The 27,558-nt window shown below is 60.8% G+C and overlaps 1 protein-coding gene across 2 annotated transcripts in view; it reads right to left on the minus strand.

The window, feature by feature from the left end:
- PITPNM2 (phosphatidylinositol transfer protein membrane associated 2) overlaps positions 1-27,558 on the minus strand; it is a 98,957-nt gene that overhangs the window by 15,926 nt on the left and 55,473 nt on the right. The window contains exons 3-11 of one of the 2 annotated variants that reach the window (XM_054712590.1): positions 17,027-17,202; positions 11,443-11,657; positions 10,009-10,130; positions 7,255-7,482; positions 5,791-6,096; positions 4,731-4,826; positions 1,767-1,871; positions 1,501-1,571; positions 1,076-1,243 (exon numbers count right to left, since the gene is read on the minus strand). In XM_054712590.1, coding sequence (XP_054568565.1) covers positions 1,148-1,243; positions 1,501-1,571; positions 1,767-1,871; positions 4,731-4,826; positions 5,791-6,096; positions 7,255-7,482; positions 10,009-10,130; positions 11,443-11,657; positions 17,027-17,104 — 1,317 coding nt within the window. In that variant the 5' untranslated portion in view covers positions 17,105-17,202 and the 3' untranslated portion in view covers positions 1,076-1,147. Of the gene's footprint in view, positions 1-1,075; positions 1,244-1,500; positions 1,572-1,766; positions 1,872-4,730; positions 4,827-5,790; positions 6,097-7,254; positions 7,483-10,008; positions 10,131-11,442; positions 11,658-17,026; positions 17,203-27,558 lie in introns of those variants that run through there. The other variant, XM_054712589.1, reaches the window with a different exon arrangement.

A 27,558-nucleotide genomic window follows, 5' to 3' on the forward strand; every position in this document is an offset into this window, starting at 1 on the left:
GGAGGAGGGTTGGGCCCTGGCCCTGGCGAGGCTGCCAGGAAGGGAGAGGGGGTGTCACAGGCCAGCACAGGGCTCCGGGTAAGTGAGGAAGGACGGCTGGGCTGCCTCACCCCCAAGAGGGGACTGATCCATCGGCCAGTGTGGGCCACGGGGCCTGGACACAGTTTGGGGGCAACACCTGTCCCCACACAAGGACGGCCTGCTGCTGCCCGCCGGTGGGGCAGGAATGAATTCATGGCCCAGGGCAGGGTGGGACCAGCAGCTGCCCAGACCACAGGCCAGGACGGGACCGCCGCGCTCGGCCACGGGGCTGGGCAGGGCTGGGCGGTGGGGAGCCGAGGAATCCTGCCTGTGTGCCCTCTGCTGGGACTGTTCGGGGACCCCTGGGGGTCAGTCTCAGACACAGCTTCTCCCACGTGGGCCTGCGTTCCGTGGGGCACGCCCTGCCGGCGCCGTGAGCCCCGTGGGAACAGAACCCACAGTATGGGGGCGACAGGCCCTGAGAACCCCGGGGACCCGTCCGCGTCCCCGTAAAGCCACCTCCTCCCGCGACCGGGCGAGGAGGCTCCGGTTTGGGGGCTTTTGCCGGCAAGGGGATCTGGCTTTGGGTGGTGGTGCCGGCACCGTGCTGGGCCACCAGGCACACCCTCGGCCGATCTCGAGCACGGCCCCCTCTGCCCGTCCCGGGGCGTCAGAGCTGTGTGCCACGTGGTGGGGAGGGGGCTCCGTCTGCTTTATCGCCATGGACCAGCAATTGGAAATCAACACCCCAGTAACGTTTCTGGAAAAACCCATCGGACCTAAGACCTCAGAGCAGAAAACCCCAAAAGCGGGGGAGGGTTAGCATGGACGCTCCTTCCCCCCCACAAATCCATCCAACCTCCCCAGGGGTCCCCGTCCCCAGGGGCCGTCTGCACCTTGGGCAGCTTGCGGCCAGAGCAGGGTGGTGGCCGCCGTGAGTGACAGCCCCGCTGGGCGGGGCCCCTGCCCCGAGTGCAAACAGCTCTGACCACCCACGGGTGCAGCAGGAGGGGCCTGAGCTCCGTGCAAAGAACCCCCAAAGCAGACACAGGCACTCTGCGGACACGGCTTTATTGGGCACCGAGAGCGCCGCCCGTCCCCCGCGGGGTGGCGGCCGCCGGCCACATCACTTCTGCCTAGCCGGCTTTTGCTTCCTCCCCTTCCATCTTTTTTTCTTCAGGAAATGCAGGAAGGCTGAGCACAGGGTGGTCTTATGTTTGGTCTGGAATTTACAAGTTTCTCATTTTACTTTCCAGGGGAGGAGCTGGGTCAGGTCCTTCCTCAGAGGCTGCCTACCATCCCTGCCAGTTCCCGGGGACGTCGGCGGGGGCGGGGGCCCAGGCCAGGGGGGGGGCGTGAGTGAGGCTATGGGTGCCAGGTCCTGCCTCCACTCCTCCGAGCCCTGCGCCCCCACTCCCCCCGGCAGCTCTGGGGACCACCAGCAGCAGAGCCCCCACCCTCTGCCACCTGGGCACCCACCTCGATGGTGTTCAGCTGCTCCACGCTGGAGGCCACCCTGAACTCGGGGGCGGCCTGACGGAACAGCCCATCTGCAACACAGAAGCAGGGGGTCCGCTGAGCAGAGGGGCAACTGGCCAGCCCCAGGCCCCCCAGACAGAGGCTGTGAGGGCAACAGGCGGGGCCCAGGTTTCCCTCACCCCACCTTGCCCCCAGGCCCCGGAGCTGGGCCAGAGAGGAGGGCCTCCCCCCACCCTCCCAGGCCCTGCAGCACGCCAGCCAGCTACCCTGCGTGTCCTCCAGCTCGGGGCTTTCCATCTTGTCCATGAGGTCATTGGAGTTCCACTTGGTGATGTCCTTGGGGAAGGTTTCCTCTGAGTCGGATAGGTCCTCTGGGGAGGAGAGGGGGGCTTCAGCATGCTGTTGGGGAACAGGGGCTGGGGGGCGGGTGCTGGGAGGCCTGTTCCCGCAGGTGGGGGGCCTGGAGTGTTGGCTCTGGGGTCTCTCATGTTTCTCTGGCCCATGTGCGGCTCCGTGCTGGGCTCCGCTCTCCCCCTTAACAGACGGACACATGGCCGCACGCCCATCATGGGGCTGCTGCCTGACCTTTTTTAAAAATATATTTTTTTTATTGATTTCAGAGAGGAAGGGAGGAGAGAGAGATAGAAACATCAATGATGAGAATCACTGATCAGTTGCCTCCTGCACGCCCCCTACTGGGGATCGAGCCTGCAACCCAGGCATGTGCCCTTGACCGGAATCGAACCCAGGATCCTTCAGTCTGCAGGCCGACACTCTATCCACTGAGCCAAGCCGGCTAGGGCTGCCTGACCTTTTAAAAAAAATTGTGGTCAGCAGGAGCGGACTGGGAGAGGTCAATGGGGGGAAAAGAAGACATATGTAATACTTGCAACAATAAAGAATTAAAAAAAAAATTGTAACATTCACATATCGTAAAAGTCACCATTTAAGCCATTTTAAAAGTAGCATTTCGTACATTCACAGTGCTGTGCAACCACCATCTCGATCTAGTTCTAAAACATGTTCTCTTCTTTCTTTTTTTTATAAGGTGAGACCTTCTATTTAATCGTTAGTATGTTTTTATTGTTTTTAGAGAGAGGAAGGGAAAGGGATAAAGAGATAGGAACACTGATCCGCTGCCTCCTGCACGCCCCACACTGGGGATCGAGCCTGCAATCAGGGCATGTGCTCTGACCGGGAACCGAACCAGCGACCTCCTGGTTCATAGGCTGACACTCAACCACTGAGCCACCCTGGCCGGGCACCAGAACATTTTCATCACCCGAAAGGAAACCCTGTCCCCATTAACAGTCATCCCCCACTTTCTCCCTCCTCCAGCCCCCGGCCACCACCACCCCGCTTTCTGTCTCTGCGGACCTGCCGGCTCTGGACGAATCCTACAGGCCTCCCAGCACCCCGCCCCCCAGTCCCTGTTCCCCGTGGAGTGTGTGGCCTTTCTAGGCTGGTCTTTCCCTCGGCTCCCTGCTCTCAGAGTCCATGCACTTCATGCCTGGACCCCGGGCGCCGTCGGGAAGGGCCACTTTGTTCCTCTGCCCATCCGCTGGCGCTCCTGCCCGTTCCCGACCTCCACACGACACAGCTTCGGGAGAAGCGCAGCTGTGAGCGGCTCCATCCGAGACCCCCGCTCTGCCTTTCGGAGGACTCCCGCCCTGACCCTCCCCCAGCCACGCGACGGGTCACGTGGGGCCGGCCTCCCCAGGGCACCGCCACGCTGGCTTCCCCCGGCTTGACTGCCTCCTCTCTTCTCGGGCTTTTTCTGAAGTTTCTGTCGGAGTTGGGTGCTTTCCTCTGTCGGGGCACAGCCAGGCCAGGCTCAGGGATGAGACTCCCAAACACCCTGCCCCCCCCCCCTCGGGAGACCCTAGGCATCTCTTCTCAGCCCCCTCCCCCAAGGCCAAACCACACCCCCACACCCCTGCCTTTTGCCTGGACACCCCCTCTCCCCTCTCCCCAAGTCCCTTCTCTCGAGGCCAGTTAACTAAGATACCATAATTAGTCCAGCCAGCGTGGCTCAGTGGTTGAGCGTCACCCTATGAACCAGGAGGTCACGGTTGGATTCCCAGTCAGGGCATGTGCTGGGGCTGTGGGCTCAATCCCCAGTGCGGGGCATGCAGGCGGCAGCCAATCAATGATTCTCTCTCACCATTGATGTTTCTCTCTCTCTCCCCCTCTCCCTTTCTCTTTGAAATCAATAAAAAAAATACTTTTAAAAAAAGATGCCATAGCTCAGCCGGGTGTAGCTCAGCAGTTGAGCGTCGACCCAGGAACCAAAAGGTCACTGGTTCGATTCCTGGTCAGGGCACATTCCCAGGTTGCGGGCTCGATCCCCAGTGTGGGGCATGCAGGCAGCAATCAATGATTCTCTCTAATCATTGATGTTTCTCTCTCTCTCTCTCTTTCTCTCCTTCTCTCCCTTCCTCTCTGAAATCAATAAAAAAGTATTTTTTTAAAAAAATGCCATAATCAGATGGCTCCTCTGCCCGCGTCAAGCTGTGGAGGCGGCTGCACAAGGCTCTGGTCCTGCCTCCGCCCTGCTGTGTGTCTGGAGGCAAGTCCCTGTCCCTCTCTGAGCCTGTGTCCTGCTTGTCACCTGCACACTGGAAACCCGCCTCCCACACCTGTCCGCAGGCCCCTCTCATTTCCTCGGGAGGAGGGGCCGGGGCCGAAGCACGCGAGGGCTTTGTCTTGGCTTCTCCTGGCCCGGGGGGCTGCGTGCTCGCTGGGCTTATTTTAGGATTCGTGGGGAAATGGGCATTTCCCGTATTTTCTGCTTGTCTGCATTTTCTAAAGTATTTACATCAGATGAAAAAAAAAATCATTGCAAAAAAAATATCAGAAAATTTTAAGAAGGTATGCTTTTATGAAACTTCTTGTGGAAACAAATTCACACAAGGAAAAAAGCCTCCTTCTGATCCTAGGTCCATTGCTGGGGGGTCTGAGAGCATGGTCCCCACCTGCCAGGCCGCGGTACATGCTGCCCTCCGGTTGGGGTGAGCCTGAGCCCGCGGGTGACTTCACTCGGCCTCTCGCCTCTGTCCCATGCTGCTCACCCAGGACTGTGCATAGGTAACTGCCACTTCGACCCCCCACACCCCAACACTTTGACCCCCACACCGCAACGCTTTACTTCGACCCCCCACACCCCAACGCTCTCAGACCCCCAGAGCTCTCGTGGGAAGGTCCCCTGAGCCATCCTGGATCCCACCTACCGTGCGCATCGAAGAACTCATCCTCCGAGCTCTCGTCCGAGTCCCGGGCGATACTCTGCATCCTCCACTCCGAGATGCTGTGGCGGGAAGGGCTGGCTGGAAGGCAAAACCCCCGACTGACCGACCACCCAGCGGACGGGGCTGGGGACAGAGGCAGGCGGGTGTGAGGTGCGGAGCGAGGGCAGGAGGGCTCGGAGGGGAAGGACGTGAGAGAGGAGGGGCCGGCGGCCCTGACTCCTCTTGGTGGAAGCTCCTGGGACTTTGAAAACCGCCCCCTCCCAGCCCACCTGCCGCAATGCAGCCACGTCCCGTCTGGGGGCGGACATGGCGGTGGGAGGGTATCGGGGGTACGGCCGGGCGGGCAGTCACACGGGCCTGGGCCTCTGCCCTGGGCCGGCCCCGGTGCCGCTCCTTAAATTCTCCGGAGGCAGAGCCGACAGACGGGTACCAGGGCGGTGGCAGGAGGGGAGGACATAAGGGTGTCCCCGTGCACATTTCCACGGACCTGTCTGCACAGGGACGGGACACCCTGGCGTGGGAAGAGCCGCTCTGCAGAGGGGACTCCTGGCTTTACAGGAGATGCCTTGTTTTTCAAAACCGCCTCGGTATGCCCACCGTTCAAGCTCAGGCCTTTCTCAGGTCTGGAGCCGTTTTCTCGCTCCTCGGCCTGGCTCAGAACGTGGGGTCTGGTCCCTCAGGAGCAGAGCGCCCCCCTCCCCCACTGCCGTGTGCTGTGTGGGGCTCACCCAGGCCCCCTGTCTTCCTGGTACCTGGCTCCTCAGAGCTGCAGCCGCTGGGTCCCGGGAGAGGCTGGGAGGGGGTTCCCACATAACCAGCCTGTCTTGCGGAGGTGAGCCTGGGGGAACTGCTGGAGGGGAGTGGGGCGCCCTGGGCGTCTCCTACCAGGGGGCCATTGGTCCTACCTCCGGGCAGCTGTGGCCCACAAGGTCCGAAAGCAGGAGTCCGTTCCCAGAGCGGGCACTCCCTGCCTCGGGGGGCTGAGGGCTGTCACGGGGCACCAGCGAGGGCCGGGCCCCGCACGGGGGCCGGGGCGGCTCACCTCCCCGCTTGGACGACCGCGACGACTTGGAGGACGTGGACCACTGCTTCTTCAGGCCGCGGCCGGCCAGGGGCTCCCCGCTGCTGCTGGGCTGGGGGGGCTCCCCGGGGGGGTGGTCCTGGCCGGCTTCGCCCTTGGACAGCTCCTCCGCCTCCTCCTCGTGCTCCTTGAACTGCGCCATCTTCCGGGACAGCATGAGCTGCGCCTCCTTCTCCAGCTCCCGGATGTTCTCCATGCTCAGCCCGTACCACTCGTCCTGCCAGCACCAGGCCTGCCGGTGCGCCCGGACCATCACCTTCCGCAGGCCTGCGGGCGGGAAGGGGCAGAGACGGAGGCGGGAGGGGGACAGAGACGGAGGTGAGAGGGGACAGAGACGGAGGTGAGAGGGGGACAGAGACAGAGGTGAGAGGGGGACAGAGACGGAGGCAAGAGGGGGACAGAGACGGAGGTGAGAGGGGGACAGAGACGGAGGCGGGAGGGGGACAGAGACGGAAGTGAGAGGGGGCAGAGACGGAGGTGAGAGGGGGACAGAGACGGAGGTGAGAGGGGGACAGAGACGGAGGTGAGAGGGGGACAGAGACGGAGGCAAGAGGGGGACAGAGACGGAGGTGAGAGGGGGACAGAGACGGAGGCAAGAGGGGGACAGAGACGGAGGCGAGAGGGGGACAGAGACGGAGGTGAGAGGGGGACAGAGACGGAGGCGAGAGGGGGACAGAGACGGAGGCAAGAGGGGGACAGAGACGGAGGTGAGAGGGGGACAGAGACGGAGGTGAGAGGGGGACAGAGACGGAGGTGAGAGGGGGACAGAGACGGAGGTGAGAGGGGGACAGAGACGGAGGTGAGAGGGGGACAGAGACAGAGGTGGCATCAGTTGGTCCTCAGAGGCCCCACGGGCCGGGCTTGGGGCTGGGAGGTGCCCCATGTTGCAGGTCACAGTGTAGCCTTCAGCAAATCACTGTCCCGTGCCTCAGTTTCCCCCTTGTGAGTGTGGGGGTTGGCTCACAGAGGGCCTCCCACAGTAATGTGTCTGCTCAGAAGCCACTCTGAATTTGGGGGGATTTCTGCCCTGGAGGGTGTGGGGAACACTGGAAGAGGCCTTCCCGAGAGTCCAGGCTCAGGCGGGGTTGCAGGTAGGGACAGAAATGGGGCTGCAGGCGGAGACACAGGTGGGGACACAGGCGGGGACACAGGTGGGGACACAGGTGGGGACACAGGTGGGATTGTAGGTGGGGTTGCAGGTGGGGACACAGGTGGGGCTGCAGGTGGGGACACAGGTGGGATTGTAGGTGGGGTTGCAGGTGGGGACACAGGTGGGGCTGCAGGCGGGGACACAGGTGGGATTGTAGGTGGGGTTGCAGGTGGGGACACAGGTGGGGCTGCAGGCGGGGACACAGGTGGGATTGTAGGTGGGGTTGCAGGTGAGGACACAGGCGGGTAGGAGGGCGGCCGGCGCCCGGCGCTCACCGGTGTCGTGGATGAACCTCTCGATCTTGGACTGCATGCCCCAGTAGCGGAACTCCACCTTGCACAGCTTGTAGGCGCACATGATGGGGAACACCTGCTGCTTGTACTCCTGGATCCAGTTGTCCGACAGGGGCCCCCGCTGGGTCTTGATCGAGTGGAACAGCTTGGGGTCCTCTTCCGTCCTATACTCGTTGGGGGGCACGGGATCCTTGACGATGTCGATGAAGTCTGGGGGGGAGACCCGGAGAGTCAGTGGACACTTCCACCCTGACCTCCACCCTCTCCCGTCCCGTCGCCTCCCCGTGTCCCTGCCGCCTGCGAATCCTGCGGGCGCCGGCCTCGGTGGGCCAGAGTGAGCACGCTGCTCGGGCCACTCCGGCCTCGGGCTCTCCTGACGGCAAGGCCTATGGCTTTCCTTGTGGCCTTTTCAAATCATTTCAGCAACCCCCACGTTTCATGTGCCTTCTGTGCCTTCTACCAACTACCCAAGATGCACAGGGTGTGGGGTGGGGTGGGGTGTGGGGTGGGTAGAGAGGAGGCCAGGTAAAGCCTCCCAGAAAGGGGCATTTCAGCCACAGGAGCCCCGTGAGGCGGAGCCTGTCCCAGCAGCACTGACTTGACCGAGTGAGGGGGTGGGGGAGACGGGGGGTCCACGTGGGGAGAGGTGATGAGGGCTCGGTTGGATCTGAAGCATTACTGGCCAGGCTACGTGCGTGGACGGTGCCCGGAGGGACAGGTGGCACTGTAGACAGTCTGGAGGCAGGCTGGCCCGCAGAAACCCTCCCGACCGGAGGGAGGAGACAGCAAGAGCCAATTCATGGGCCCAGGGCAGTCCTGACGGGGGTAGCAGATGCCACAGGGCTGGGCGTCTGAGAAGTGGGACTGGGGGCTGGAGGGTGACAAGAGGAAGGGCAGTGACTCTGGGAAGGACATGAGCCATGCCGCCGCCTGTCACCGCCTCCTCCCCCCAAATCAAAACCACCCGCTGTGCTGGCTCCTGAGGCTCGTGGGTTAGCAGGGCTGGGACACAGGTGCTGAGAGGGAGCCCGGGACAGGCTGTGTGGCTCAGAGACGCGTGGGGAGGACGGCACGCGGGGGGCTCTCCCTGGCACGTTGGCACCGGGTCTGGGCTGTGGGATGCAGATGCAGACGTGAGCTCCACCAAAAGCAGTGAGGGGTCAGGAGCGCCAAGTGCTACAGCACAGGGGCCGGGGGAAGGGGATGAACGTCCGGTCCGGCCGGCGCGGCTCCGTGGTTGAGCGTCGACCTATGAACCAGGAGGTCACAGTTCGATTCCCAGTCAGGGCTCAGGCCTGGGTTGCGGGCTCCATCCCCAGTGGGGGGCATGCAGGAGGCAGCCCATCAATGATTCTCTCTCATCACTGATGTTTCTATCTCTCTCTCCCTCTCCCATCCTCTCTGAAATCAATAAAAATATTTTTTAAATATACATATAAATATTAAGAAAACAGTAACACACACACACACACAACTCCTGCCTGGATCAGACCGTATGCCCAGCCGGCTCAGGCAGAAAGGCCACAGGAGAGGGCTGGGAGCAGGAGCCGTGTGGGGGGCCTCGGAGGGAGCCCGCGGAGCTGCCAGAGGGCCCGCGTCGTGCTGGGGCCTTCCCTCCTGTTATGGGTATTTCTGGGTAGAACGCGCTCCCGCCCTCTCCCCCTCAAGTTCATGTGTTAGAGTCCTGACCCCCAGGAGCTCAGAATGTGGCCTTATTTGGACACAGGGCCTCCAGAGATGTAACCAAATGAAAATGAGGTCATTAGGGTGGCCCTGGTCCAACAGGACCAGTGTCCCATAAAACAGGGGACATTGGGGCCTGCCGCGCCGCGGGGAGAACGCCGTGCACAGATGAGAGCGGAGATTGGGGCGATGCGTTTACAAGCCAGGAACACCGGGGCCGCCAGCGGCAGAGAGGGCCTGGCGCAGGGCCCTCCTCGCTGACCCCCGAGCAACCAACCCCGGGCACACCTCGACCGTGGGCTTCTGGCCTCCGGGACGCGGAGGCCATCAACTTCCGGTGTGAGCCGCCGAGGTGTGTTTGGCCAGCGTGAGTTTATTTACAGAGGCTTTTCACTAGTTGCCAACACTGAGGAACTGGGAGATGTCCCATGAAAATTCTGATTTCTGGCCCCTCTTGGTTTTTTTTTTTTTTTTTTTACAGAGAGCAAGGGAGAGGGATAGAGAGTTAGAAACATCGATCAGCTGCCTCCTGCACACCCCCTGCTGGGGATGTGCCCGCAACCAAGGTACATGCCCTTGACCGGAATCGAACCTGGGACCCTTTAGTCCCCAGGCCGACGCTCTATCCACTGAGCCAAACAGGTTAGGGCTCTGGCCCCTCTTGGAAAAACAGATTGAACAAACGGGGCCCTTCGCTGCGTGGCCCAGTCACCTGGAGGGGAGAGGGGGAGAGGCCGCCTGCCATGAAGGGGACACGGCCCCGCCCCGCCCACTGAGCACACACGGGTGGGGACCCCTCGAAGGGAAGGAGGGACGGGGCTCAGCGTGTAAAAGGCACTAAGCCTCAGTGTACCTGTCAGAAAAATGGGGCCGAGAAGGCCTACCCTGTCTCCCCTGGCGCCCCCTCCCATGCTTGCTCAAGACCCAGGACAGGAGCGGGTCGGGAGCCTGCCCGGCCTGGAGACGGGGGGCCCACGGACAGGGAACCCCAACACGGCCCAGCAGGGCGCCGGCCCCCCCCCTCCAGCGTGGGAGTGTCGTGGTGGACGTTACCGATCACCAGCTGGCTCCTTTCCACGGGAGACAGGCTGAACACGTTGGGGTTTTCTCCAGCATCGGTTTTATAATAGGTTTCAATGTCGATGGAGAATTTCTCCACGAAAGGGCACGTGAACCTGTGGGGGAAGAAAAGCATCCATCAGGACCCGGGGGTGGAGGGTGCGGGCGTGGGGTGGCCAGGCCAGGGCCTGCCGGACCCGCGGGGCAGGACACCCAGGTGGAAGGAGGCTGGAGTGTGGACGAGACTCATCTGATTGTCCACCTCCTGGACCTTCCCCTCGTCCCAAGGAGGGCCCAGGCCAGGCGGGGGAAGGGGCGGGTGTAGGGGAAGAGGGAGATGTGGCAGGAAGCTGCTGGAAGCCCTGTGTCCAGGTGCCCGTGTGTAAGGCACGGTACAGACGCAGGTACCACTACCGCAGCCTACTGCTGAGTGGGCGGAAAGGGACAAGCACTCCGAGCCACATGCCACCCCTGCCCGCTGCCCCACAAGGAGTCAGGTCTGGTAACAAGGGAACAGGCCCCCCCCTCATCCCCCCTGTCTCCTGCTCTCCCTTTTTTTAAATGTTTTTATTGATTTCAGAGAGAGGAAGGGAGAGGGAGAGAGAGAGAAAGAGAGAGAGAGAGAGAGAGAGAGAGAGAGAGAGAGAGAGAGAAACAACAATGATGAGAATCACTGATCAGCTGCCTCCTGCACGCCCCCTTACTGGGGACCCAGCCTGTAACCCGGGTATGTGCCCTGACTGGGAATCGAACCCTGACCTCCTAGTTCATGGGTTGACGCTCAACCACTGAGCCACACAGGCCAGGCCAGCCCTTCTCTCTCGGCTGGAGTTGAGCGCAGAGGAGAGTGCTGTTGGGAGGAGGAATGGCCTCCAGGGACCCTCGGGCAGGCTCTGGGTCCTCACCCAGGGTGGGGAAGGGAGCCCGGGAGACTCCTGGGGACCCTGTCTGCATAGCAGGTGGGCAGCCAGCTGGGCGCACCCCGTCTGGTTTAACCCAGTGGTGCTCAGCTGCACTGGGCGAGGTGGGGGCACAGAGTGAAGAACCTCCTACCAGGGGATCTAAAGGAAACCCCAGGTCAACATGGCATGTGTCTGAGGGTCTCAGGGTGGGAGGGAATCTGGGCCATCTGGTCTACCCTCAGGTCATGCTTCTTCCTAGCTGCTGACTGTCCCCAATTCTCAGGTGAAGGTCAAAGTTTAGTTTGTATCCCCTGAGCGCCCAGAGGGCAAGGTGGTCTCAGCCAGACCTTGCTGAACTCATGCCTTCCAGGCCTCCCTCCCTGACACCCCTCTCCTGCAGGGAACCCTAGGGGACCTTCAGGGCGCCCCTACCTGGAACAAAGGCTCAGCTCCCGGGAAGCCTGGGGTGCAGGGGCTGAGCCTACCTGGAGGGCCGCTCCCTCCCGGGATCTATCTCCCTGCTCACCTGGTTCGCGTGTAGGGGTAGGCGTTCCAGGACTCCTCCACCACCCGCAGGGCCGCCTTGGGCAGGATGGAGCGGAACCAGCTGGGAATGTGCCTGCCCACGTGGTACACCTTGTGTGTGTACTGTCCGGAGCCGCCGGGGCCGTCCGTGTAGGGCCGGTTCTCCAGGATCTCCACGCCGCTGCCTTCGCCATAGGTCTCGTTGCGGCTCTTCTTCTGTGGGGACAAAGGCACCGTCCATGTGTGGGGGCCACAGTGCTCTGCAGAAGGGAAGGGGCTCAGCTGACCACGCCCCGGAGAGCTGAGTGGGAGGAGGAGCCTAGGATAGGCAGATCTGTGTAGGAGAGGCAGGAGTCTAGAAGGAAACCCATGTACCAATATCTGCAAACTACGCATATTAATTTTCAACCAGGATGCCAAGACCACTCCATGGGGAAAGAATAGTCTTTTCCAATGGTGCTCGGACAGCCGGCTCTCCACATGGAAAAGAATGAAGCTGGACCCCTCCCTCACACCACACACAAAGATGAACTCAAACGGATCCAAGACCTAAAATGATAAGAGTTTTAGAAGAAGACAGAGGGGGGGCAAGTCTTCATCATCCTGGATGTGACAATGGTTTCTTAAGCGCAAGCAACCCAAGGGGAAATAGATGAAATGGGTTCCATCAAACACGTAAAACTTTCTGTGCATCACAGGACACTAAGAAGAAAGAGGAAGGCAACCCACCGAATGGGAGGACGTTTTTGTAAATAATATACCTGATAAGGAATGCGTATCCAAAAGGTATTAAAAACTCTTATGGCTCAACAACTAAGAAGGAAATAACCCAGTTCAAAAACGCACAAAGGGCTTGAATAGTCATTTCTCCAAAAAAAAAAAAAAAAAAAAAGATACGCAGATGGCCAACAAGCGCACAAGAAGATGTTTCAGCCGCCCTAGTCATCAGGGAACGCCAATCAAATCGACAATGAGAGGCCCCTTCACGCCCGTTCGGATGGCTAAGAAGTCAAACGGTTAGCAAGTGCTGGTGGGGATGCGGCGACCCTGGAACCGTCCTGCACTGCTGCTGGGAAGGCGAAACCGTATCGTCGTCGTGGAAAACAGTGTGGCGGCTCCTCTAAAAGGTGGACGCTGCCCTGGCCGGTCTGGCTCAGTGGATGGAGCGTCGGCCTGGGGACTGAAGGGTCCCAGGTTCGATTCCGGTCAAGGCCATGTACCTTGGTTGCGGGCACATCCCCAGTGGGGGGCGTGCAGGAGGCAGCTGGTCGATGCTTCTCTCTCATCGATGTTTCTAACTCTCTGTCCCTCTCCCTTCCTCTCTGTAAAAGATCAATAAAAAATATATTTTTTTAAAAAGGTGGACATAGCCGAAACCGGTTTGGCTCAGTGGATAGAGCGTCAGCCTGTGGACTGAAGGGTCCCGGGTTCGATTCTGGTCAAGGGCACGTACGTGGGTTGCGGGCACATCCCCAGTGGGGGGCGTGCAGGAGGCGGCTGATCGATGTTTCTCTCTCATCGATGTTTCTGGCTCTCTATTCCCTCTCCCTTCCTCTCTGTAAAAAATCAATAAAATATATTAAAAAAAAAAAAAAGGTGGACATAGAGTTCCCACATGGCTCAGCAGTTCCACTCCTAGGTATACTTCCGAGGACATGAAAACATAGGTCCGCACACGAACTTGTACACCCGTGTGCCGAGCAGCACTAGTCACAACAGCCAGGGGGCGGGACCAACCCAGATCTCCACGAACTGAAAAAAAGGGTCAACGGCTCTGGTCAGTGTGGTGCACCGAAGGGTCATGGGTTCGATTCCCAGTCAAGGGCACGTACCTGGGTTGCAGGTTTGATCCCTTGTTCCGGTCAGGGCACGTGCTGGAGGCAACCAATCGATGTGTCTCTCTCCCGTCGATGTTTCTCTCTCTCTCCCCCTTCCTCCCTTCCTTCCACTCACTCTTTCTAAAAATCAATGGGAAAAAAATATCCTCAGATGAGGATTAACAGCAACAACAAAAGGTAAACAGATTATATCCACACAATGGACTGTAATTCAGCCGTAAAAATGAAATACCGGCACCTGCGACAGCATGGAGGAACCTTGAAAACATGATGCCGAGTGAGAGAAGCCGGACACAAAAGGCCACATGCTGTGTGATCCTATTTCTGCGAAATATCCGGAATAGGCAAATCCACAGTCGGGAAGCAGATTATTGGTTGCCCAGGGATGAGGGGCTGGGAACGGAAAATGACTTCTTTTTGAGGAGATGAAAGTGCTCTCAATTGATTGTGGTTTCATAACATAATGAAAACCACTAAACTGTACACGGCAAACATGTGAATTGCTTGGTGCGTGACTTACATCTCAACGAAGCTAGTATATGACGAAACACACGCACACGCCAAAACCAATCCTGTCTCCTGCTCTCTCCCCCAGACTTCAGAAAGAAGATCAACTGTGGGGAGTGGGGAGTGGGGAGGGGCCCCGGGACCCCCCGCCTGGGCTGGGCAGGACGCCTGGGTCACCTCTGAGCGTCTCTCGGCCACCAACACCCTTGCCGGTGCTCAAACGCTCAGGTTTCTGCTTATGCAGAAAACCTCGCGGTTGAGATGCTGGTGACTTTAAGCCCAGCATCTGTTTCCATGGTGACGTGACGGCACCGCCAAGGCTACCTTCGGTCAGTTTCCTGAACAGCAGGTGTGCGCATGCTCACATGCACGCACCTGTGACCCCGGCCTGCTCTGCCGGAGCAGCTGGGTGGAGAAGCCTGCCCTCGCCCTCCCCGGGGCCTGAGGCCGCACAGGAGGGGCTGAGCCACGTGGGCCTGGTTCGGGCAAAGCTCAGACCCCAGGAGGCCAGGATCCTTCAGTGTTAAACGGGAGGCTCGCCGGTGGTGGCTAATGAAGGGGGTGGGAAGCTGCGAAGAGCAAGAAGCCCCCCAGGCAGCGGCTCCCGGCGCTGTCCAGGGTCCTGGCCGAGCGCCGCCCAGGGTTTGCTGGGAGCTAAGCCTTTGGCTGGCCTCTCCCAGGAGAGCAGTCTCTCTCCCAGACAGGCCAACGTTTCCTTTGTTTTCAAAACCTCCAACACGTGCCCGGCCGGCGTGGCTCAGTGGTTGAGGTCACGGTTCGATTCCCGGTCCAGGCACATGCCCCAGTTGTGGTCTCAATCCCCAGTACATCTCTGTCACCCAGCCTTCGGCCCAGGCTGGGCACAGAGAAGTCTAACGTATCTTGTTAACGGCTTTACTGAGGTCTGACTATGTTCACACCCGTGAAACCTGCACACAGTGGAGATAATGGCTTGTCTGTCTCCCCCATGGTGGATGGAGACCCTGGGGACTCGGGGCCTGATGCAGGTGAGACAAATGTGGGAGCAGGAGGAGTGGGGCTCGGAAGAGGGAGAGTGTGTGAGCAGCCCCCAGGCCATAGGAGACATCACATGGGAGGCAGAAGAATAGATGTTTCTGTCAGGCCAATGAGGCTCAGTGGTTGAGCACCGGCCTACGAACTGGGAGGTCCCAGTTCGATTCCCAGTCAGGGCACATGCCCAGTTTGTGAGCTCGATCCCCAGTGGGGGGCCTGCAGGAGGCAGCGATCAATGATTCTCTCCCATTGTTGATGTTTTTGTCTCTCTCTCTCTTTCCCTTCTTCTCTGAAATCCATTATATATATGTATAGTGATTTTTTTTTTAATCTCAAAAGAGGGGTGAAGATGGCAGGTGTTTTTGAGGGGCCCAGAGGCAGAGGGGGTTAAATGTGTGAAAGAGCTTTGGATATTCTAGAAGCTGAACGTCCGTCCCCAGGGGTCTGCATGCAGCAGGCCACACCGAGCCCGGGGTGGGGGCGGCTGTAGTCTGGGGCTCCCCTGGTGGGGGCGGGGATGACGGAGCCGCAGGACAAAGAGCGGCTGTGGCGGACCAGCCGGGGCCTTGCACAGGCTGAGCGATTTCCAGGGTACCCAGGACTGGGGTGCTGATGAGCCTCTTCCTCGCTCCCTGCTCTTGAGGAATAATTGCGGGGTAAGTGGCTCAAGAGGGAATTGAGTGGCGCGTCTGAAGCAGTTTGGAGCAAACAGCCCCCCAGAGAGGCCGAGTTCGCCTCTGTCTTCTTCCCAGTCAAGCTCCCCTCGCTGGGAGCCGCTCACACTCCCGCAGCCCCATCGAGCTCCTCCCAGGGGGGACCTGGGGGTCGGGCTCTGCAGGGAGCTCCTAACTAACTCCCCAGACCTGGGCTGAAGGGTGGGAGCCACCAAGCAAAGCCAGGGGTGGAGGTGGTGGCCCTGCCGGTCCGGGCTCCCCTCCCTGACTCCTGTATGATGGTTCTGTGACTGGGGGGTGGGGGGGGGAGGGCGGGGAGGAGGGGAACAGCATGGCCAGAGGCTGGACCGGAGGCATCCACACGCCCAGAGGAGCCCAGAGCTGGGCCCACAGCCGGTTTATAATCAGACCCTCAACTGGGAGGGAAGCTGTCGGCTGGGCCAAGAGGCTGGCAGGGATGCTGGGATGGGGACGGCCACAGAGCAGGACCCGTGAAAATGGGAGCTGTGGTCCCGTCTGGGCCGTGAGCGGCGGGTCCCGTGTTCCAGGTTGCTCAGGCGCCGAGGAGGGAGGCCAGAGCCGTCGGGGCTGGGGTGGCATTCTCTGGCTCGTCACAGGGAGCTGTCATCCTCACCCTCATTTGCGACTGTAAATCAGCCATGTGGCATCACCCCGGTTTCGCAGGCGGCCCAGGGGAGTAAGAAAAGCATGCACCTGGGAGGTGGGAGGTGGGGCCTTGTACCTTCCTGTCTGTCGAATGGGTTGCTTGGGACTGAATGTCTGTGCCCCGCCCCCTCAGAATTCATATGCTGAAGCTGACCCTCCAATGTGGCCAGGCTTTCGGGAGATGATTAGATCATCAGGGTGGCGTCCCCACTAGGGATTAGCGTTCATATAAAAAGAGGGGGTAGAGGTGAGGGATTAACGGGGGAATTTATATGCATATATGCATAGCCCATGGACAGAGACAATAACTTGGCGAAGGCCTGGGAGGGGCGGGTGTGGGGTGGAGGGGGGTCAATGGGAAAAAAACAACCACCACCACAACAAGGGGGGCATCTGTAATACTTTCAACAATAAAGTTTAACAAAAAAGCCTTCAGAGAGCCCCTCCCCTCTCTGCCATGTAAGGCACAGCAGGAAGGTGGCCGTCTGCAAGCCAAGAAGAGAGCCCTCCCCAGACACCCAGTCTGTCAGCACCTTGACCTTGGACGTCCCGGCCTCCAGAATGGTGACAAGTCAATGTTGCTTGTTCCAGCCCCCCAGTCTGGGGTCTTTTGTTCCAGCAGCTGAGCTGACTAAACGTGAGAATAATATCTGGGATCAGTGAGATGACGGGTGTTATATGTCGTGAATACAGCGCTGGCCAGACGATCCATGCCACAGGCATCCCATGGCACGCCGTGGTGTATCCGGCACCGTGCTTGGCGGCCAGACACTTACCAGGAGCCCAGCGGGCAGGCACGGTGCGCGAAGGCCACACCGCCACCCAGTGCCCAGGAGCGGGGGGCTGCGTGTGCGCCCCGCGTGGCCAGCCCTGGCCCCCGACCCACCTGTATCATGTAGAGCTGGGCGATGCGGTACTCCTCCACGGTCATCGGCAGAGGGATTCGATACTCCTTTATAATCATCTTGGAGGCCACGCCTTCCCGGCGACGGGGAACTGCGTGTTGGGACTTCTAGGTGACGAGGTTCCTTAAATCGCCATGACAGAGCTCACCAAGGACCCCTGAGGGAGAGAGAAAGGACGGGTGAGTCGCCTTCTGCCAAGACTGATGGGTACAAGAACACAGAGGAAGGGCGGGGCCTACGCCTGAGGCTGGGGTTCTGGTCCCCATTCTGCCGTGAGCCCACCACGTGACCTTGAACAAGTCCCCTGCCCCAGCCTCCAGTGGGGCTCAGTTGGCGGTGTGTCATTCCGTGTGCCAGGAGGTCGTTGATTCCTGGTCAGGGCATATGCCTGGGTTGCAGGCTTGATCCCCAGTAGGGGGCGAGCAGGAGGCAGCCAACTGATGTTTCTCTCTCATTGATGCTTCTCTCTCTCTCTCTCTCTCTCAAATCAATTTAAAAAAAAAAACACACATAAAAAAGAAATCATAGCCTTTGAGTCAGCCAATTCTTTCACCACCTCCCAGCTATGTCCGTGAGCAAATTCCCTAATCTCTTTGATCTTTCCTTTTATCTCCCACAAAGTTCTCCCATCCTGCCCATAATGCTCAGTCCAGTTCCGACCAGCCCTGGGCTGGCAGTCAGGGTCTGAGCAGGGGCTGGAAGGCAGGCGTCCAGGCCTGTGTGTGGCCCAGCTTCCGGCCTGCGCTGCCGACCTCAAACCACCGCCGTCAGGGAAACGCAGCCGAGCACTTGGGGCACGCACATCCCAAGGACACATGGCCCCTTGCCAGGCCCTGGTGGGCACAGTGGGGTCCCCTTGCTATCTTCCTGGCTGAGCCCGAAGCACGGGGCCCCGGGCAGACGGCAGCCCCCTCATGAAAGACGGCGGAGCGGCTTGTGTGTCTGCCCGTCCCCCGAGCCCTCCTCCCTGCCCGGCAGCTGAACCCTCAGACAATCTCATTACGCCTATTCCGCTGCCCGGGCGCACGAGGCAGACACACATTTCATCGTCCCCGCTGGAGTCGGGGTGGGCTAGACAGAACGATATTTTACTGCTTCGCACCGGGCAGCCTGGGGGCCTGGCACAGGGAGGGGAAGAAGGAAACGGGAAGTCTTTCGATGAGGGAAGCCAGGCAAGGAATCGGGGGGACCCGTGCGCACCCCGCCCCAGGAGCACGGCCCAGGCCCCTCCCTCGGAGGACGGGGACGGACGCTCCATGGAGCCTCAGTGACGGCCCCTGGCCCTCGGTCTCTAGGGGAGCCTGGGGCTCCCCGAAGCCCTGGCTTCATGACCCCAGGAAGGACCCCGGTTCATCAGTGTCTTTGAGGGAACAGCAGGGCCAGACAACGTCAGAGTGAAGGCCACTGGGCATGGCCACCAGGGCCGTCCTGGGGGGAGGGATCTGCCCTGGGCAAGGTGCATCTGGAGCCCTGGCCTGGATCTGGGGTGGGGGTCACCCTCCTGGTCCTCAGGCAGCCAGTGTGTCCAGCCAGAGCCCACACAGGGAGGAGAGGGGACAGGCCTGCAGCTGGCCGAGAACGCGGGGTGCCATCCACGGAATCGAGGGCAGGAGCCCAAGGCCGTCAGGGACCCTCCGGGCATCGTAGGAAAAAGGCGACGTCCAGCTCAGCTGGTGTGGCTCCGTGGTTAGGCGTGACCTATGAACCAGGAGGTTACGGTTCCATTCCTGCTCCCCACATGCCGGGACTGAGGGCTCGATCCCCAGTGGGGGGCGTGTAGGAGGCAGCCCATCAATGATTCTCTCTCATCATCGATGTCTCTTTCTCCCTCTCCCTTCCTCTCTGAAATCAACACAAATATATTTAACAAAAAAATATTTAAGAAAGAAAAAGGCAATGTCCAGGCAGCAGAAACAGCTTCGGGCTCAAAGGGGCGGGGGCCAGGCTGGCGGGGCTGCGGTGAAGACGGGTCGGTTACAGGGTGAGGCTCGAAGCGGGGCGCACGGAGCCGGCAGGAAGGGCGGACATGTCCTTCCAGGGGAGGCCACCGCGAGGCGCCCCACCTGGGAGGGAAGCACAGGAATCGAGGGCACAGAACCGAGTCCGTGAGCCGCGACCGGCGGGGTCTGACGTCACAGGCGGACTTTAGGAGGGAGGCTGTGCGGGGACAACGCGGGCAGAATGCTGCGTCCGAACGCGACTCGGCTGCGTTCTGCCCATTGGGTCTGGAGCGGCTCCAAGGCGGGCCAGCGGCTCCATGGCAGGGGGGGATGTGGGGGGGGAGGGCTGGCAGGGAAGCCGGGGCCACACGCAGCTCCTGGGGACCTGGGGCGCCTGGGACGCCTCTTCTGCCTTTCTGTGGTCTCTCCTCCGCTTCCCCCGGCCCCTGCTTCCAAAACCTGCTGGTCCCCAATCAGGGGCCAGAGTGGGTGATAGGAAAAGGACTTCACCTGCCCCCCTCCATCCAGGAGGCAGGGCTCCAGATGAACGAAGGGGGCCGCAGGTCCGTGGGAGGGGAAGGGGCAGTTTTTTGTACCCCGGGGCCCAGCTGCCAGGCCTGGGGTGGGGCAGGAGAGTGTGTGTATGAAGTTAACCCATCCGCCGCCTCTCTGTCCCCTGAGGGTACAAGCAGGACCAGGCATATCCCCAGAGAAAGTCTGAGCTGGGAGGAGCTGGGGATCCCTGCCCTCAGGGTAGCTTCACCCTCATCTTCTTTAAAAACATCTATTTTTATTGATTTTAGAGAAGAAGGAAGAGATAGAAACATCAATGGTGAGAGAGAATCATGGATCGCCTGCCTCCTGCACACCGTGCACTGGGGATCGAGCCCGCAACCCGGGCATGTGCCCTGACCTGGAATCAAACCGCGACCTCCTGGTTCATAGGTCGACGCTCAACCACTGAGCCACGCCGGCCAGGCTCACCTTTCTCTTTAAGACAGTGGACGTCCACCTGGCGGCTGGCTCCTGAGGACCCCACTCCAGTCCAAACATCAACTTATAAAGGAGGAGAAGACGCCTGGATTTCGCAGGTGTGATGAGCTGCAGGGTGTAGCGCCCCCTCCCCTCCTGCTGGGAACACCCCAACCAAACAGCACCAGGGAGGAGGGTGGGGGGCTTTTTATCGCTAAGGTGCAGAGAGCAAAGCATCCCATCCTGCTCCAGGGCGGCCTCGAGCCCAGGGCGATCGGCACCCCAATTTCGTGACTTGTACACCCGTATCAGGCTCGCCAGCTCTGGCCTCGCTTATCAGGGAAAGGGAGAGGAGATCTGTATGTGAGGCTCCACTCCATAACCAGGCAAATAAAGTCCTTAAATTACAGTCTGAACAAGAAATCTTATTATCCGGGTGCCGGATGTCGGGCGCTGGGGGGTCCCTGTGGCTCAAACGGCGCCTGGGCCCCTGGAATGACAGCCCAGTTGTCCGACTCCGAGTCCTCCTCAGCAGGCACCTGGGAGCGGGGACCTGGCACTGAGTAGGGACGCAGGAAGGTCTGCTTGGCAAACGGTCCCCAAGCCCATCTCCAGGCGAACGACGCCACCGAGCAGCCAGCGTGCTGACGGCAAACTGCTCCGTTAGCTGCTCCTCGGAGCAGAGGCGCCGCCAAGAACAGTGCACCCTCCCTGCCGCGTCCCCGGAACAACCGCCGGCTCCTTGACAGCGTCTGTGACTCAAACTGTTCGCAGAGCCAGACGGCCCCCCCGCTACTCCCCCCTCCCCCTGAGAGTGTGTGCAGGGGCACAAGCCCAGCCAGATAGACAGACAGACAGACAGACAGACAGAGGCTGTGCCCTGTTACCCACGGCGGGGCGGGGCCCTGATGAGATAGGGGCGTGCGCGGTGGCCCAGATGACCTTGGCGTGGCCGCCAGCCCCTCTCAGATGCTCACGGTTTACCGTGTATCGCACTTGGAAAGGCAGGACTGGGAAGCCGCGGGGCCAGGCGGGAGGAGAAGGCCGGAGGGGCTGAGTCACTGACAAAGCCACCCAGAGTCCAGGGCAGAAGGCAGACAGTGGGCGTTTTACGGCCTGCGATCCGGGCCTGATCGCTGCGCCCTGGGGTGAGCGGGTGCAGGTGGCTCAGGCCACCCACGTTAGGTCCAAATGCTCTACTCAGAAGGCAACACGCAGGCCAAGCTGCATCCTGGGCCAGAAGGCCGGGCCAGGGTCCCCAGGGGGCGGTGCGCACACGCATGTGTGCGCCCAAGCAAACGCGTGCCCGCCCAGCTCTGCCCGGGTCTCGCCCAACCCCAGCGAGCGAGCGAGCGGCCAGCGCGGCCTTTACGGCCAGGCTCCCAGGGTGGCCGAGAACACCGCATGCCTGGACCGTTTCCCAGGGAACTGGCTCTGCTTTTCAGAATTATTAGCGTCCCTTCAGTGCCCCGTAAAAACCCTCCCGCGGATGATGGATGCCAGCCTCGTCCAGGGCGGGAGCCGGGGGGCGGGGGGAGGGGAAGCACAGAGGAAAAACAAACACTGGTCAAGCCTGGAGGCCCCGTGGGCAGAACGTGGGAGCAGGAGGCACCAGAGGAGCTGGGCTGCCTATGAGCTGCACAGACTGGGCACTGCCCAGCGCCCAGCGGGGTCGTTCTCACGGACGACAATGGGACTGGCACTCCCTACAGCTGGGCAGTGCGGGCAAAGGGCCCCGCCCGCTCTGGGGCAATGTTTCCCATAGCCTCCAGGCCCGCCCCGCACGGTCACCTTATCCTGGCGTGAGGACCCCTCCCTTCTCAGGAGCTGCCCATCGGTACCTCGTGGGCAGGGGGACCTGACCAAGGCTGGACAGGAGTCCAGGGGAAGGGCTGGGCTCTCTCTCGGGGCCCTGTGGGGGCGGGGCAGGAATCTAGCACTCAGCCAGGGGACCCCAGAGAATCGGGCCTCTCTCATGAGCTGAATCGCAATGATTCAGCCCTCTCTCCCCTTCTCCAAACCACTCTCCATGCCTGCCTCTTGACTGATTGATTGATTTGAGAGAGAGGGAGAGACATCCATGTGTTGCTCCACTGATTCATGCATTCATCGGTTGCTTCTTGCACGTGTCCTGACCGGGGACCGAACCCACCACCTTGGTGTCTGGGGACGACGCTCTAACCAAGTGCGCTACCGGGCCAGGGCCCTGCCTCTGCCTTTCGCCAGGTCCGGCAAACTCCCAGCGACGATCTCTCCACACTCGGCCTCCGGCTTATCTGTCTCTTTCCTTTCCGGAAATCTCCTTAGAGGGATGCTCAGTACTGTCCTCGGTGCGGCCCGTCCTCTCTGCCGCCGCCCCGCCCCGCCCCCCTGTCTCCAGGGCTGAGTTCCAGGCGGCGTCCTCTCCGCTGGCTCCCAGTTACTGTCCTCTCTTCAGCTCTGACTGTTCTGTGAACAGCCTCGGCGCTTGTTTCTCAAATCTGCTTCGTCGTTTTCCATGCCTTTTTGGTTCCCTGCGTGTATTTGCAACCTTGCCTCTCATCAGTCTCAACGCAGCGAGCGTGGCTGTGGGGTCCACGGCGCCTACACGCGGCCGCACCCGAAGGCCCGCGGGCTGCCCCTGCCGTGGCCGTGCGGCCTGGCCCCGGGGGCTCGGGCCGCGGATCTGCTCCTCCGCCCACTTAGTTATTTTTGACTCGGAACGGCTCGTGTCCCGCGGAGGTTATTTGCAGAAATCCTGGGAGACGCAGGACAGGGTCTGTTTTTCTGAGAAAATCTCTCCTTGCTTCCCCGCAAGCCTGGTTCCCACCCCTCTGAGACCCTCGCGTCCCGGCTCGCGGTCCTCCGGCCACCTTTCTCGTGCCTGTTCTTCCTCCCAATCGGGGAGCGTGCACTTGCTCCCCGGGCTGCCCTCACCAAGCCCCACCCCCCCTCCCCCGCCCCCCGGGTGGCTTCACACAACACAAACGGGTCCTCTCGAAGTTCTGGGGCCAGGAGTGCAAATGCGGTGCCTTGGTGAGGTTGGCGCCTTGTGCCACGGCTGGGGGGGGGGGGGGGGGGCGCGGAGGGGCGGCAGGCAAGTCCTCGTGGCAGTTGGATCTGCAGCTCCGGCCGCTGCTGGGGCTGCTGCCCCGTCCCTCCTCCTATAGTGATACGAGCACCCGGGCGGGTCCCCTTCTCCCCAAGCACAGACAGGACGTCTGTCACTCACACCCCAGGACACTCTGACTACTTGTAGGGCGACGCCCCTTCCTTCCACCTTCTGCGTGCCGTTCCCTTGCTGAGCGAGCGTTTTTCTCCTAAAGGGCATGAAGATCAATGTCACTCGACCCCGAGATCACACACGGTGGAGAGGTTCCAATCCCAGGAGGTGATTTTCCTCTCGCTCGCTCGTCGTCCTGACACCCGACCGTCTGCCTTCTGAGACCACGGGCGCCGAGGGGAGTCGGTCCGGTCGGGGAAGGACGCGGCTGTGGAGGGCAGGCGCGGGTGGCACGAAGCCCAGGGTCCTGGACACACGCCATCCCTTTCCCACGCGGGGACTTTACCGTGACACACGGGCGCTTTCTGCGAATGTGGGGGGTGCCCCGGGCTTCCGGCCAACCTGAGTGCGCCTGCCGGGGGCCCGGAGCGACCGACCTCGAAGGCTTCTCCCGGCAGGAGGCGGGGACTCGCCGCTCGGCCCACCGGCCTGCACAGCGCCAGGCGGGCGGGGTGCTAAACAGACACCATCCTTGGGACAAAAATAAAAGCCGGCTCGGTGACATCTTGCCGCCGCTTCGCAGGAACAGCAGGCTCCTGTGTACACACTGTCCCGCGCTGCGCGCCTGTTTGCAAATCCATCACACACATCAGCCGGCTGCTCCGAGGGGAGCTCAGGCCACGGGGTCCTCTGATCAACCTCAAAACCAGACCGCCCCCTCCAGCAGGCCCCGGGCGGGGACTCCCCTCCTGCCAGACTCCTAAGCCCCCGCTTGCTGCCCTCCCCACAGAAACACTCAGGCCGGGGGGATGGGGCTGGTGCCAGGGGCTCCCCAGGTGCCTGTCCACAAGTGTCCCCAATATACTAGTAATACGATGGGGGTGTTTTTGTTGGTTTTAAAAATATATATATTTCCCTAACCGGTTTGGCTCAGTGGATAGAGCATCGGCCTGCAGACTGAAGGGTCCCAGGTTCGATTCCGGTCAAGGGCATGTACCTTGGTTGCGGGCACATCCCCAGTGGGGGGTGTGCAGGAGGCAGCTGATCGATGTTTCTCTCTCTCTCTCGTTGATATTTCTAACTCTCTATCCCTTTCCCTTCCTCTCTGTAAAAAATTAATAAAATATATTTTAAAAACATATATATATATTTTTATTGACTTCAGAGAGGAAGAGAGAGGGAGAGGGAGATAGAAACATCAACGATGAGAGAGAATCATTGATCGTCTGCCTCCTGCATGCCCCACACGGGGGATCGAGCCCGCAACCCGGGCATTTGCTCCGACCGGGAATCGAACCGGTGACGTCCCGGTTCATAGGTCGATGCTCAACCACTGAGCCAGGCCGGCCGGGCCATAGTACAAAGGTTTTAAGACAGATGCGCACACATTTGTAACACGTCAGTGGAAACTATGCGAAAGCAAAATGAAAAGAGATGTAGAGGAGGTCGAGAGTGATGCCTTTTAATTACAGGGTCACCCCCCCACCCCCAGCCACCGGCGCAGCCCCGCCTCTCTGGGGCTCTTCCTGAATATGTCCACCTCTCCCCACCTGCGCTCCCAGGTCCACCCGGCTCCTGGGACACTCCTGGTCCCAAGCCCCATGCAGCTTCATGAGCCAGCTCTGAGGGTCCCAGGACGGAGTCCCCGATCCCGGCCCTGAGCTCAGGGCGGAGGTGGAGGGTCAGTGGGAGACGCATCAGGCTGGGCTGGGCCACTTGTATGTCTCCTGGCTCTGGCCTCCGACGGGAGGGAGGGCGAACACCTGAACTTCGCGGGAGCTCTCAGGCAGCGCGGGCCCACGTGGAGGCGCGGGGGCTGAGAGCTCACGCTCACGTTGCCTGGGAGACAAACTCCTCTTCTATTTAGGGCCACCCCCCCAGAGCTCTGTGCCAGCTCCCCACTCCCCCCACCCCGCCCCGAAGGCTTCACCTGAGCAGACAGACGTGGGGACAGTGCCCCCTTGGCCACCACCCCGGAGGGTGCCTTGGCCGGCCTGGGCCAGGTTCTCGGTGTCAGCGCTCCTGACAACACCAGGAGGTGCTGCCTCCTTCCACAGACCTAATTGCACGGTCCTGCCTCCTCTTCCAGGAAGCCCCCCTGGGTTGACAGAGAAAGGCTCGCAGTCTTTCTGCTCTCTCCAGCCCTGTGTGATGGACACTGCCCTCCCCAGCCTGGGCCTGAGCCTGGGGATCTGGTTCTCTTCACATTCAGCCCAATTAGGGGGTCACCTGCCCTTGGCACTTCCCCAGGATTTCATTAAGAAGGAGGCCAATGCCCTAACTGGTTTGGCTCAGTGGATAGAGCATCGGGCTGCGGACCCAAGGGTCCAGGGTTTGATTCCAGTCAAGGGCATGTACCTTGGTTGCGGGCACATACCCAGTAGGGAGTGTGCAGGAGGCAGCTGATCCATGTTTCTCTCTCATCGATATTTCTAACTCTCTGTCCCTCTCCCTTCCTCTCTGTAAAAAATCAGTAAAGTATATATATATATAAAGAAGGAGGCCAATGAGGCCTGGCCGGGGTGGCTCAGTGGTTGAGCGTTGACCCATGAACCAGGAGGTCACGGTTCGATTCCCGGTTGGGGCACATGCCTGGGTTGTGGGCTTGATCGCCAGTAGGGGGCGTGCAGGAGGCAGCCGATCCATACCTATCGATGATTCTCCCTCATCATTGATGTTTCTACCTCTCCCTTCCTCTCTGAAATCAATGAAAGTCTGTGTGTTAGAGAAGAAGAAGGAAGAAGGAGGGCAATGGCCAGAGAGTGGAACACGCCCAGTTTCCCTGTCCACTGAGGTCCGGCCCTTGGCCTTGCCCGGGGAAGGGGCAGGTGTGCACTGAAGTCACTGCCCGCCTGGGCGCGTCGAGTGCTCTCAGCACCAGCTGCTGAGCGTGGACGAGGGCGGGATGACACGGGCGCTCATGCAGAAGGGACTGAGAGGCAGGAGCTACCGCGGGAGGTGGGCCCCAGGAGGCCCTGCAACGGGGAGGGCTCCCGCTTCCCTCCTCCCCGCCACGCTGCCCTCCCCGCGCACCTGGTGCCCACATGCTTCCTCCCGCCCGACTTCAGCGTGCAGAGCCTGCAGACCCAGGAGACAGGTCCCCGTGCCCCCAGAGCCGCCTCCTGGAGAGGCAGCAGGATGCACCTGCCCTGCTCGCCTCTCTGTCCTTAGAAAGAAAACGTAAAACCCTGAGCCTCAGTTTACTCATCTGTAAAGGGGGGCTGTCAATACATCCAACGAGGGGGGTCAGGCATGCGTGTGCAGGGCACCCCACGCTGTGCCTGGCAGCGGAGATGTGTTCTAGCGCCCACGGGGATATTAAAAATAGCCGACCGCTGGGTACTGCCAGGGGCTGGGGGCTGGAGGCCCTGTGGGTGGCATCGCCCCTTCAGCTCCCGGAGCCTCGGGGGAGGGGCGCTGGGGCGGGTGGGGGGCAGGTGCTATTGGTAACGGGTACAAAGCAGAGGCCTTCCCCTGGGGCCCAGCGGCGTTTAAGAATTCAGAACTCGCCCCACACTTTCGATGGCAATAGCGCATTTTCCAGCAGCATCCAGTCACCAAATTGGACATTTCTGCAGTGAAGTGTGTGAACGGAGAACGCGGAGAGGCTATAGATAGCCTCCCCGGCTATAAATAGCCTCACCTCGGTTCAGATGCGATTTGGCTGCCAAATGAGTTATGAAAAAGCGTTTGGTTTTCGGAGCTCGCCAGATTTTGGAAGCGAGGATCGGGGACCGGCCGTGGCTCGGCGCGTCAGCGGTTTTTCACCACAGACCGGGAAACAGCCGTGCGTCCGCCCCGGTTCACCCCACAGCCGGCGCGGTCCAGATGGGGGCATCACACACACCCGCCCTGACCCGGGGGACACAACAACGAGACCCATGGGTCCCGCAGCCGAACCCAGCAAAACACACACAGACGCAGACAGCAACGCGTGTGGATGCACTCACACCGGCCCGGGCACAGAGGCCGGCGGGGGCGGCGGCCCAGCTCTGGGGACGGAGCCCAGCCCCGTGCAGCCCCGGGGTACGGGGACACCTGCTCAGGTGGACTCCCGCCCTCATGCCCGCCCAGGCTGCACCCGGACGAGGACGGGACAGGAGTGAGGGGCGGGATGGGGCTCGGCAGCCAGTGGCTTCCTGCTTTCTGGACCCTGGAGGGGCCAGGAGAACGCCAGGCAGACAGGGACAGCGGCTGGCGCTGCCCTCAGGAGCTGGGGCCTCGGGCGCGTGGCCTGACCGCCTCGCGCAGCTTCGTCCCTTCCCCTCGAAGTCTGAATAACGTTAGTGAGGAGCGCGATCACGGCCCCTCACCAGGCCCGGAGCGTGGGAAACGCTGACGTCTGTGATGTTGTTTCAATGCACAATACAAAATGGGGGGGTTAGGGGTGGAAAGGGGC

This window comes from Eptesicus fuscus, chromosome 23 (genome assembly GCF_027574615.1).
Source record: "Eptesicus fuscus isolate TK198812 chromosome 23, DD_ASM_mEF_20220401, whole genome shotgun sequence".
In the NCBI taxonomy this organism is placed as follows: domain Eukaryota; kingdom Metazoa; phylum Chordata; class Mammalia; order Chiroptera; family Vespertilionidae; genus Eptesicus; species Eptesicus fuscus.